We start from the raw sequence: 11703 nt of genomic DNA, 5'->3' as shown, positions 1-11703 counted from the left end.
GAAAAAAAGATTTTAACAATAGGAGTTTTCTTCTTCCACAATTAAACAGAATTTTGATCATGAGACGTTCGCCGGGTCACGGCCACTTCTGGAGCGCACATGGTTAATATGGGCTGAGACCCCAGTTACACGCCGTAATATCCGGGACGCGGGCATAGCTGACTGTGACATTACTGACTTACATAGTGACATATAGTGTCATGGATCTGTCACAGCCTATGGGCTGCGTGACTGTAGCGGATGTGTGTCTCCGACTAATGAGCACTCGCGGACTGTAACCACCCGGCCCTAATACAGACAATAACGTTATGGTCCCTGTACTAACCACTAATGTCACCTTATGTTCCAATTAGTATTTACATTTCTCATCCTGGTTACACAGAAGCAAATGCACAAACTTTATTTCTTTAAGATAAGAAACTGTCATTTGTTAGTGGAAAATACAAATTTCTATTTGCCCTTACAAACCTTCTGCTCAATAATCCAGCCAGAGATTTATGTTAAGTTATGGATAATGCTTTGGGTGGAGACAACCAGCGTAAAGTAAATATAAAGGTTTCTGAGCATGGGGAGGGCTCCCTATGTGCCAGGTAATTTGCAGACAGACCAGAGATACCAGTTCTGAGCCAAAAAAACACGTTTCAGCAATATCTGCCAGGCAGAAAAACAGGAAATAAAAAAATCCATACAACCTTCCCTGATCCATGCCAAGAGCTATACACGTATAATGCGTCTCCGATAAAATGACGTTAGCGGCTCTATCTCACTAGGGATGTACGAGAGCAGATCAAGGACAATGAAAACAGCGCAGTTACGGGCGCCATCATCATACAAACAATTGTTTTTAAGACATCACCATTCTTTGCATTACACCACAGCTCATGCAAAGATAACCAAGTAAAGGGGCGAGACAAGGGATGTGATCTGCAGAACATACAACCTAAACCCTTCAACATTACATCCATATAATCTGATCTGTCCAAATCTAATAAATGGAAAGCACGTGCCTGTATGGAAAGCTTAATTACGTGCATTAGAATTTTTGGATCTTTTTAGCATAATGTGAAACTGAGAGGTCTGCATTAGGAAGTAAATAAAATATAGATATTTAGATCTAAATCAAACAATGTGATATGTAAAGTACAGAATCTATGAAAGGTAAAAATTAACAGAGGTTACAAAAAGAATGTGAGAGGTGTTTGTTTGTACTAAATATTAATCTTCATCAGGATTAAGAAATGGTGACGCATTCACATCACAGGGCAATAACCTCTATAATATTCTGAGTAAATAAACCAGGGTAACTTAACAATCTGGTTAGCAAATAACGAGGGCAGCAGCGCAGTGTTTATTTACCTGGAAGATTCTACGCTGAAGCTACCTCCATCCAGAAGTCGGATCTTACAGAACAAAATCCCATTCACAAAAGGGACAGACGATAGCTCATCCAACTCGAAATCTACCCGAAACTTAAACTTCTTTTTTCTCATCATCATGAAAGCCATAAACTGTGTACAAAAGACAACGACATTATCGCAGGATGGAAACATTTACAGGAGTAGTTGGCACAGGCAGGGGGTAAACATTGCACAAGGTACTGAAAAGTGAAGGTGCAGCACGGTGTGCAGAGGGCAGTGAAGGTGGCACAATGGGAGTAGGGAGCAGTAGAGACGCAAAATGTACTAAGGACAAGGGAGGTGGCACAGGGTGTGAACGGCAGGAAAGGCAATGCATGGTGCTAGGTGGCAGAAGAAGTGGCACAGAGTACAGGTGATGCAGCACACGGCGAGTTAGGTACAAAGGAGATGCAGCACAAGGCGAGTTAGGTACAAAGGAGATGCAGCACAAGGCGAGTTAGGTACAAAGGAGATGCAGCACACGGCGAGTTAGGTACAAAGGAGATGCAGCACAAGGCGAGTTAGGTACAAAGGAGATGCAGCACACGGCGAGTTAGGTACAAAGGAGATGCAGCACACGGCGAGTTAGGTACAAAGGAGATGCAGCACAAGGCGAGTTAGGTACAAAGGAGATGCAGCACACGGTGAGTTAGGTACAAAGGAGATGCAGAACACGGTGAGTTAGGTACAAAGGAGATGCAGCACACGGTGAGTTAGGTACAAACGAGATGCAGCACAAGGCGAGTTAGGTACAAAGGAGATGCAGCACACGGTGAGTTAGGTACAAAGGTGATGCAGCACACAGTGAGTTAGGTACAAAGGAGATGCAGCACACGGTGAGTTAGGTACAAAGGAGATGCAGCACACGGTGAGTTAGGTACAAAGGAGATGCAGCACAAGGCGAGTTAGGTACAAAGGAGATGCAGCACACGGTGAGTTAGGTACAAAGGAGATGCAGCACACGGTGAGTTAGGTACAAAGGAGATGCAGCACACGGTGAGTTAGGTACAAAGGAGATGCAGCACAAGGCGAGTTAGGTACAAAGGAGATGCAGCACACGGTGAGTTAGGTACAAAGGAGATGCAGCACAAGGCGAGTTAGGTACAAAGGAGATGCAGCACAAGGCGAGTTAGGTACAAAGGAGATGCAGCACACAGTGAGTTAGGTACAAAGGAGATGCAGCACACGGTGAGTTAGGTACAAAGGAGATGCAGCACAAGGCGAGTTAGGTACAAAGGAGATGCAGCACACGGTGAGTTAGGTACAAAGGAGATGCAGCACACGGTGAGTTAGGTACAAAGGAGATGCAGCACACGGTGAGTTAGGTACAAAGGAGATGCAGCACAAGGCGAGTTAGGTACAAAGGAGATGCAGCACACGGTGAGTTAGGTACAAAGGTGATGCAGCACACAGTGAGTTAGGTACAAAGGAGATGCAGCACACGGTGAGTTAGGTACAAAGGTGATGCAGCACACAGTGAGTTAGGTACAAAGGAGATGCAGCACACAGTGAGTTAGGTACAAAGGAGATGCAGCACACAGTGAGTTAGGTACAAAGGAGATGCAGCACAAGGCGAGTTAGGTACAAAGGAGATGCAGCACACAGTGAGTTAGGTACAAAGGAGATGGCACAGGATGCAACAAGCTGTGTTGGGTACAGGAGAGTTGGCACAGGATGCAGCACAAGCTGTGTTGGGTACAGGAGAGTTGGCACAGGGTGCAGCACAAGCTGTGTTGGGTACAGGAGAGTTGGCACAGGATGCAGCACAAGCTGTGTTGGGTAAAGGAGAGTTGGCACAGGGTGCAGCACAAGCTGTGTTGGGTACAGGAGAGTTGGGCACAGGATGCAGCACAAGCTGTGTTGGATACAGGAGAGTTGGCACAGGGTGCAGCACAAGCTGTGTTGGGTACAGGAGAGTTGGCACAGGGTGCAGCACAAGCTGTGTTGGGTACAGGAGAGTTGGCACAGGGTGCAGCACAAGCTGTGTTGGGTACAGGAGAGTTGGCACAGGGTGCAGCACAAGCTGTGTTGGGTACAGGAGAGTTGGGCACAGGATGCAGCACAAGCTGTGTTGGGTACAGGAGAGTTGGGCACAGGGTGCAGCACAAGCTGTGTTGGATACAGGAGAGGTGGCACAGGATGCAGCACAAGCTGTGTTGGGTACAGGAGAGTTGGCACAGGATGCAGCACAAGCTGTGTTGGGTACAGGAGAGTTGGCACAGGGTGCAGCACAAGCTGTGTTGGGTACAGGAGAGTTGGCACAGGATGCAGCACAAGCTGTGTTGGGTACAGGAGAGTTGGCACAGGATGCAGCACAAGCTATGTTGGGTACAGGAGAGTTGGCACAGGATGCAGCACAAGCTGTGTTGGGTACAGGAGAGTTGGCACAGGATGCAGCACAAGCTGTGTTGGGTACAGGAGAGTTGGCACAGGATGCAGCACAAGCTGTGTTGGGTACAGGAGAGTTGGCACAGGGTGCAGCACAAGCGGTGTTGGTTACAGGAGAGGTGGCACAGGGTGCAGCACAAGCTGTGTTGGGTACAGGAGAGTTGGCACAGGATGCAGCACAAGCTGTGTTGGGTACAGGAGAGGTGGCACAGGGTGCAGCACAAGCTGTGTTGGGTAAAGGAGAGTTGGCACAGGGTGCAGCACAAGCTGTGTTGGGTACAGGAGAGTTGGCACAGGATGCAGCACAAGCTGTGTTGGGTACAGGAGAGTTGGGTACAGGGTGCAGCACAAGCTGTGTTGGGTACAGGAGAGTTGGGTACAGGGTGCAGCACAAGCTGTGTTGGGTACAGGAGAGTTGGGTACAGGGTGCAGCACAAGCTGTGTTGGGTACAGGAGAGTTGGCACAGGGTGCAGCAAGCTGTGTTGGGTACAGGAGAGTTGGGTACAGGGTGCAGCACAAGCTGTGTTGGGTACAGGAGAGTTGGCACAGGATGCAGCACAAGCTGTGTTGGGTACAGGAGAGTTGGCACAGGGTGCAGCACAAGCTGTGTTGGGTACAGGAGAGTTGGATACAGGGAGCAGCACAAGCTGTGTTGGGTACAGGAGAGTTGGCACAGGATGCAGCAAGCTGTGTTGGGTACAGGAGAGTTGGGTACAGGGTGCAGCACAAGCTGTGTTGGGTACAGGAGAGTTGGGTACAGGGTGCAGCACAAGCTGTGTTGGGTACAGGAGAGTTGGGTACAGGGTGCAGCACAAGCTGTGTTGGGTACAGGAGAGTTGGCACAGGATGCAGCACAAGCTGTGTTGGGTACAGGAGAGTTGGCACAGGATGCAGCACAAGCTGTGTTGGGTACAGGAGAGTTGGCACAGGATGCAGCACAAGCTGTGTTGGGTACAGGAGAGTTGGCACACACAGGACAGGCAGTGTAATGTACAAGGGCAGAGAATTGTACTGTGTTGCTGTTTTCCTCCTCCTTATCTGCCCTTTTTTGCCCCCCAGATGTTTGCACGATAACATCATCCTGTCAGACCTAAGATAGCAGCTACTCACCTGTTGTGCCCTGGGTAGTCAGCTGCTGTCAGACCTAAGATAGCAGCTACTCACCTGTTGTGCCCAGGGTAGTCAGCTGCTGTCAGACACAATAACCTGAGACCTCCTGGGGTTTCTTGCAGAGACTTCAGGTTACATGGAGCGGACTTCTCAGGCTTCACTCAGTGGGGATTTGCCTGGATATCATAGCTGACCTTTGGGTGCAGCGTCCTGTGCTTGACATACAAATTATCAATCCTGTAAGAGGTCACATTAGATAACATCTCTGGGGTCAGGTACAGAAACGTATGTGACAGTGAGAGACCGTGTGTATAGCACATAAGTATAATATGTATGTGACAGTGAGAGACCGTGTGTATAGCACATAAGTATAATATGTATGTGACAGCGACCGTGTGTATAGCACATAAGTATAATATGTATGTGACAGTGAGAGACCGTGTGTATAGCACATAAGTATAATATGTATGTGACAGTGACTGTGTGTATAGCACATAAGTATAATATGTATGTGACAGTGACCGTGTGTATAGCACATAAGTATAATATGTATGTGACAGCGACCGTGTGTATAGCACATAAGTATAATATGTATGTGACAGCGACCGTGTGTATAGCACATAAGTATAATATGTATGTGACAGTGACCGTGTGTATAGCACATAAGTATAATATGTATGTGACAGTGACCGTGTGTATAGCACATAAGTATAATATGTATGTGACAGTGACCGTGTGTATAGCACATAAGTATAATATGTATGTGACAGTGACCGTGTGTATAGCACATAAGTATAATATGTATGTGACAGTGAGAGACCGTGTGTATAGCACATAAGTATAATATGTATGTGACAGTGACCGTGTGTATAGCACATAAGTATAATATATATGTGACAGTGACCGTGTGGATAGCACATAAGTATAATATGTATGTGACAGTGACCGTGTGTATAGCACATAAGTATAATATGTATGTGACAGTGACCGTGTGTATAGCACATAAGTATAATATGTATGTGACAGTGACCGTGTGTATAGCACATAAGTATAATATGTATGTGACAGTGACCGTGTGTATAGCACATAAGTATAATATGTATGTGACAGTGACCGTGTGTATAGCACATAAGTATAATATGTATGTGACAGTGACCGTGTGTATAGCACATAAGTATAATATGTATGTGACAGTGACCGTGTGTATAGCACATAAGTATAATATGTATGTGACAGTGACCGTGTGTATAGCACATAAGTATAATATGTATGTGACAGTGACCGTGTGTATAGCACATAAGTATAATATGTATGTGACAGTGACCGTGTGCATAGTACATAAGTATAATATGTATGTGACAGTGACCGTGTGTATAGCACATAAGTATAATATGTATGTGACAGTGACCGTGTGTATAGTACATAAGTATAATATGTATCTGCGTCACTTATACTCACATAAGATAAAATACACAGCATGACCAGCACACAAACCGATCTAGAGGTCCCAGCTCTGGGGGTCTCAGTGTACAATCCTAGGGGTCTGAGTTTACCCAGTACCTAGATATTCTGACATGAGTGTTTCAGTAGTAACAAGTCTATGTCTAGCCCTAGAGGTCTCAAAACTCAGCACAAGCTCTGGGGGTCATGCAGGTGCCAGTCCTAGAGGTGCCAGCACAGTCTGGGGGTCTCTGTGGGTGTTGTTCCTAGAGGTGCCAGCACAGTCTGGGGGGCCTGTGTGTGTCAGTCCTAGAGGTGCCAGCACAGTCTGGGGGTCCCTGTGGGTGTCAGTCCTAGAGGTGCCAGCACAGTCTGGGGGTCCCTGTGGGTGTCAGTCCTAGAGGTGCCAGCACAGTCTGGGGGTCCCTGTGGGTGTCAGTCCTAGAGGTGCCAGCACAGTCTGGGGGTCCCTGTGGGTGTCAGTCCTAGAGGTGCCAGCACAGTCTGGGGGTCCCTGTGGGTGTCAGTCCTAGAGGTGCCAGCACAGTCTGGGGGTCCCTGTGGGTGTCAGTCCTAGAGGTGCCAGCACAGTCTGGGGGTCCCTGTGGGTGTCAGTCCTAGAGGTGCCAGAACAGTCTGGGGGTCCCTGTGGGTGTCGTTCCTAGAGGTGCCAGCACAGTCTGGGGGTCCCTGCAGGTGATAGTCCTAGAGGTGCCAGCACAGTCTGGGGGTCCCTGCAGGTGATAGTCCTAGAGGTGCCAGCACAGTCTGGGGGTCCCTGCAGGTGATAGTCCTAGCGTTGCCAGCACAGTCTGTGGGTCCCTGTGGGTGTCAGTCCTAGAGGTGCCAGCACAGTCTGGGGGTCCCTGTGGGTGTCAGTCCTAGAGGTGCCTGCACAGTCTGGGGGTCCCTGCAGGTGATAGTCCTAGCGGTGCCAGCACAGTCTGTGGGTCCCTGCAGGTGATAGTCCTAGCGGTGCCAGCACAGTCTGTGGGTCCCTGTGGGTGTCAGTCCTAGAGGTGCCAGCACAGTCTGTGGGTCCCTGTGGGTGTCAGTCCTAGAGGTGCCTGCACAGTCTGGGGGTCCCTGTGGGTGTCAGTCCTAGAGGTGCCTGCACAGTCTGGGGGTCCCTGCAGGTGATAGTCCTAGCGGTGCCAGCACAGTCTGGGGGTCCCTGTGGGTGTCAGTCCTAGAGGTGCCAGCACAGTCTGGGGGTCCCTGCAGGTGATAGTCCTAGCGGTGCCAGCACAGTCTGGGGGTCCCTGTGGGTGTCAGTCCTAGAGGTGCCAGCACAGTCTGGGGGTCCCTGCAGGTGATAGTCCTAGAGGTGCCAGCACAGTCTGGGGGTCCCTGCAGGTGATAGTCCTAGCGGTGCCAGCACAGTCTGGGGGTCCCTGCAGGTGATAGTCCTAGCGGTGCCTGCACAGACTTGGGGTCCTAAAGGTGCTGCTTTCAGTGTCGCTGTCTCAGGAGCCGCCCGCTTTGCACTGAACCTTTCTGTCTACACTGAGCTTCCGTAACTGTGACAGTCACCAGTAGCAGCCCGCTCGGCAGTGACATCAGGTGGACAAAGCGAGAACTACAACAACAACAACAAACTCATTACACTAGCAGCGGCTCCCTCTGGGTAAAATAATTACTGCAGTAAAATCAACCAGTGCAAGAGCGACGCGGTGCGGGCAGAGCTGTTATTACAGCCACAGATAAACTGCTCCCTACTCCTGACCTGTGTTCTGTATCAGCTGGGGGCAGTAATGATCTGTGCCTAGTGCAGCTGGGGGCATTCATGATCCCTGTCTAGTGCAGCTGGGGGCAGTAATGCTCTGTGCCTAGTGCAGCTGGGGGCAGTAATGATCTGTGTCTAGTGTAGCTGGGGGCAGTAATGATCTGTGCGTAGAGCAGCTGGGGGCAGTAGTGATCTGTGTCTAGTGCAGCTGGGGGCAGTAATGATCTGTGCCTAGTGCAGCTGGGGGCAGTAATGATCTGTGCCTAGTGCAGCTGGGGGGCAGTAATGATCTGTGTCAAGTGCAGCTGGGGGCAGTAATGATCTGTGCCTAGAGCAGCTGGGGGCAGTAATGATCTGTGCCTAGTGCAGCTGGGGGCAGTACTCACCTGTGCCTAGGGCAACTTGGGGCAGTACTCACCTGTGTCTAGTGCAGCTGGGGGCAGTAATGATCTGTGCCTAGTGCAGCTAGGGGCAGTACTCACCTGGGCCTAGTGCAGCTGGGGGCAGTACTCACCTGTGTCTAGTGCAGCTGGGGGCAGTACTCACCTGTGCCTAGTGCAGCTGGGGGCAGTACTCACCTGTGTCTAGTGCAGCTGGGGGCAGTACTCATCTGTGTCTAGTGCAGTTGGGGGCAGTACTCACCTGTGTCTAGTGCAGCTGGGGGCAGTACTCACCTGTGTCTAGTGCAGCTGGGGGCAGTACTCACCTGTGTCTAGTGCAGCTGGGGGCAGTACTCATCTGTGTCTTGTGCAGCTGGGGGCAGTACTCACCTGTGTTTAGTGCAGCTGGGGGCAGTACTCACCTGTGTCTAGTGCAGCTGGGGGCAGTACTCATCTGTGTCTTGTGCAGCTGGGGGCAGTACTCACCTGTGTCTAGTGCAGCTGGGGGCAGTACTCACATGTGTGTAGTGCAGCTGGGGCAGTACTCACCTGTGTCTACTGCAGCTGGGGGCAGTACTCACCTGTGTCTACTGCAGCTGGGGGCAGTACTCACCTGTGTCTACTGCAGCTGGGGGCAGTACTCACCTGTGCCTAGGACAACTTGAGGCAGTACTCACCTGTGTCTAGTGCAGCTGGGGGCAGTACTCACCTGTGTCTACTGCAGCTGGGGGCAGTACTCACCTGTGCCTAGGACAACTTGAGGCAGTACTCACCTGTGTCTAGTGCAGCTGGGGGCAGTACTCATCTGTGTCTAGTGCAGCTGGGGGCAGTACTCACTTGAGCCTAGTGCAGCTGGGGGCAGTACTCACCTGTGCCTAGTGCAGCTGGGGGCAGTACTCACCTGTGCCTAGTGCAGCTGGGGGCAGTACTCATCTGTGTCTAGTGCAGCTGGGGGCAGTACTCATCTGTGTCTAGTGCAGCTGGGGGCAGTACTCACCTGTGTCTAGTGCAGCTGTGGGCAGTACTCATCTGTGTCTAGTGCAGCTGGGGGCAGTACTCACCTGTGTCTAGTGCAGCTGGAGCAGTACTCACCTGTGTCTAGTGCAGCTGGGGGCAGTACTCACCTGTGTCTAGTGCAGCTGGGGGCAGTACTCATCTGTGTCTAGTGCAGCTGGGGGCAGTACTCACCTGTGCCTAGTGCAGCTGGGGGCAGTACTCACCTGTGTCTAGTGCAGCTGGGGGCAGTACTCACCTGTGTCTAGTGCAGCTGGGGGCAGTACTCACCTGTGTCTAGTGCAGCTGGGGGCAGTACTCACCTGTGTCTAGTGCAGCTGGGGGCAGTACTCACCTGTGTCTAGTGCAGCTGGGGGCAGTACTCATCTGTGTCTAGTGCAGCTGGGGGCAGTACTCACCTGTGTCTAGTGCAGCTGGGGGCAGTACTCATCTGTGTCTAGTGCAGCTGGGGGCAGTACTCACCTGTGTCTAGTGCAGCTGGGGGCAGTACTCACCTGTGTCTAGTGCAGATGGGGGCAGTACTCACCTGTGTCTAGTGCAGCTGGGGGCAGTACTCACCTGTGTCTAGTGCAGCTGGGGGCAGTACTCACCTGTGTCTAGTGCAGCTGGGGGCAGTACTCATCTGTGTCTAGTGCAGCTGGGGGCAGTACTCACCTGTGTCTAGTGCAGCTGGGGGCAGTACTCACCTGTGTCTAGTGCAGCTGGGGGCAGTACTCACCTGTGTCTAGTGCAGCTGGGGGCAGTACTCACCTGTGTCTAGTGCAGCTGGGGACAGCAGTACTCATCTGTGTCTTGTGCAGCTGGGGGCAGTACTCACCTGTGTCTAGTGCAGCTGGGGGCAGTACTCACCTGTGTCTAGTGCAGCTGGGGGCAGTACTCATCTGTGTCTAGTGCAGCTGGGGCAGTACTCACCTGTGTCTAGTGCAGCTGGGGGCAGTACTCACCTGTGCATAGGGCAACTTGAGGCAGTACTCACCTGTGTCTAGTGCAGCTGGGGGCAGTACTCACCTGTGTCTAGTGCAGCTGGGGGCAGTACTCACCTGTCTCTAGTGCAGCTGGGGGCAGTACTCACCTGTGTCTAGTGCAGCTGGGGACAGTACTCATCTGTGTCTAGTGCAGCTGGGGGCAGTACTCATCTGTGTCTAGTGCAGCTGGGGGCAGTACTCATCTGTGTCTAGTGCAGCTGGGGGCAGTACTCATCTGTGTCTAGTGCAGCTGGGGGCAGTACTCATCTGTTTCTAGTGCAGCTAGTGGGAAAACCTCACCTGTGTCTAGTGCAGCTGGGGGCAGTACTCACCTGTGTCTAGTGCAGCTGAAGGCAGTACTCACCTGTGTCTAGTGCAGCTGGGGGCAGTACTCACCTGTGTCTAGTGCAGCTGGGGGCAGTACTCATCTGTGTCTAGTGCAGCTGGGGGCAGTACTCACCTGTGTCTAGTGCAGCTGGGGGCAGTGCTCACCTGTGTCTAGTGCAGCTGGGGGCAGTACTCACCTGTGTCTAGTGCAGCTGGGGGCAGTACTCATCTGTGTCTAGTGCAGCTGGGGGCAGTACTCACCTGTGTCTAGTGCAGCTGAAGGCAGTACTCACCTGTGTCTAGTGCAGCTGGGGGCAGTACTCATCTGTGTCTAGTGCAGCTGGGGGCAGTACTCATCTGTGTCTAGTGCAGCTGGGGGCAGTACTCACCTGTGTCTAGTGCAGCTGGGGGCAGTACTCACCTGTGTCTAGTGCAGCTGGGGGCAGTGCTCACCTGTGTCTAGTGCAGCTGGGGGCAGTACTCACCTGTGTCTAGTGCAGCTAGGGGGAAAACCTCACCTGTGTCTAGTGCAGCTGGGGGCAGTACTCACCTGTGTCTAGTGCAGCTGGGGGCAGTACTCATCTGTGTCTAGTGCAGCTGGGGGCAGTACTCATCTGTGTCTAATGCAGCTGGGGGCAGTACTCATCTGTGTCTAGTGCAGTTGGGGACAGTATTCACCTGTGTCTAGTGCAGCTGGGGGCAGTACTCACCTGTGTCTAGTGCAGCTGTGGGCAGTACTCATCTGTGTCTAGTGCAGCTGGGGGCAGTAATGATCTGTGCCTAGTGCAGCTGGGGGGAAAACCTCACCTGTGCCTAGTGCAGCTGGGGGTGGCAGTACTCACCTGTTCCTGGTGCAGCAGGGGACAGTACTCACCTGTGTCTAGTGCAGCTGGGGACAGTATTCACCTGTGCCTAGTGCAGCTGGGGGAAGTAATGATCTGTGCCTAGTGCAGCT

The 11703-nt window shown here is 51.7% G+C and overlaps 1 protein-coding gene across 1 annotated transcript in view; it reads right to left on the bottom strand.

Annotated features, from left to right (window-relative positions):
* Nucleotides 1-5083, bottom strand: part of EEIG2 (EEIG family member 2) — a gene marked incomplete in the record, with an annotated part of 89995 nt that extends 84912 nt beyond the window's left edge. Inside the window, 2 exon segments of the mRNA XM_053693786.1 lie at nt 1357-1508; nt 4951-5083. Coding sequence (XP_053549761.1) covers nt 1357-1505 — 149 coding nt within the window.
* Nucleotides 5084-11703: the final 6620 nt, after the last annotated feature.

This window comes from Bombina bombina, chromosome 10 (genome assembly GCF_027579735.1).
Source record: "Bombina bombina isolate aBomBom1 chromosome 10, aBomBom1.pri, whole genome shotgun sequence".
In the NCBI taxonomy this organism is placed as follows: Eukaryota; Metazoa; Chordata; class Amphibia; order Anura; family Bombinatoridae; genus Bombina; species Bombina bombina.
This window is presented reverse-complemented; position numbering and strand designations above follow the sequence as displayed.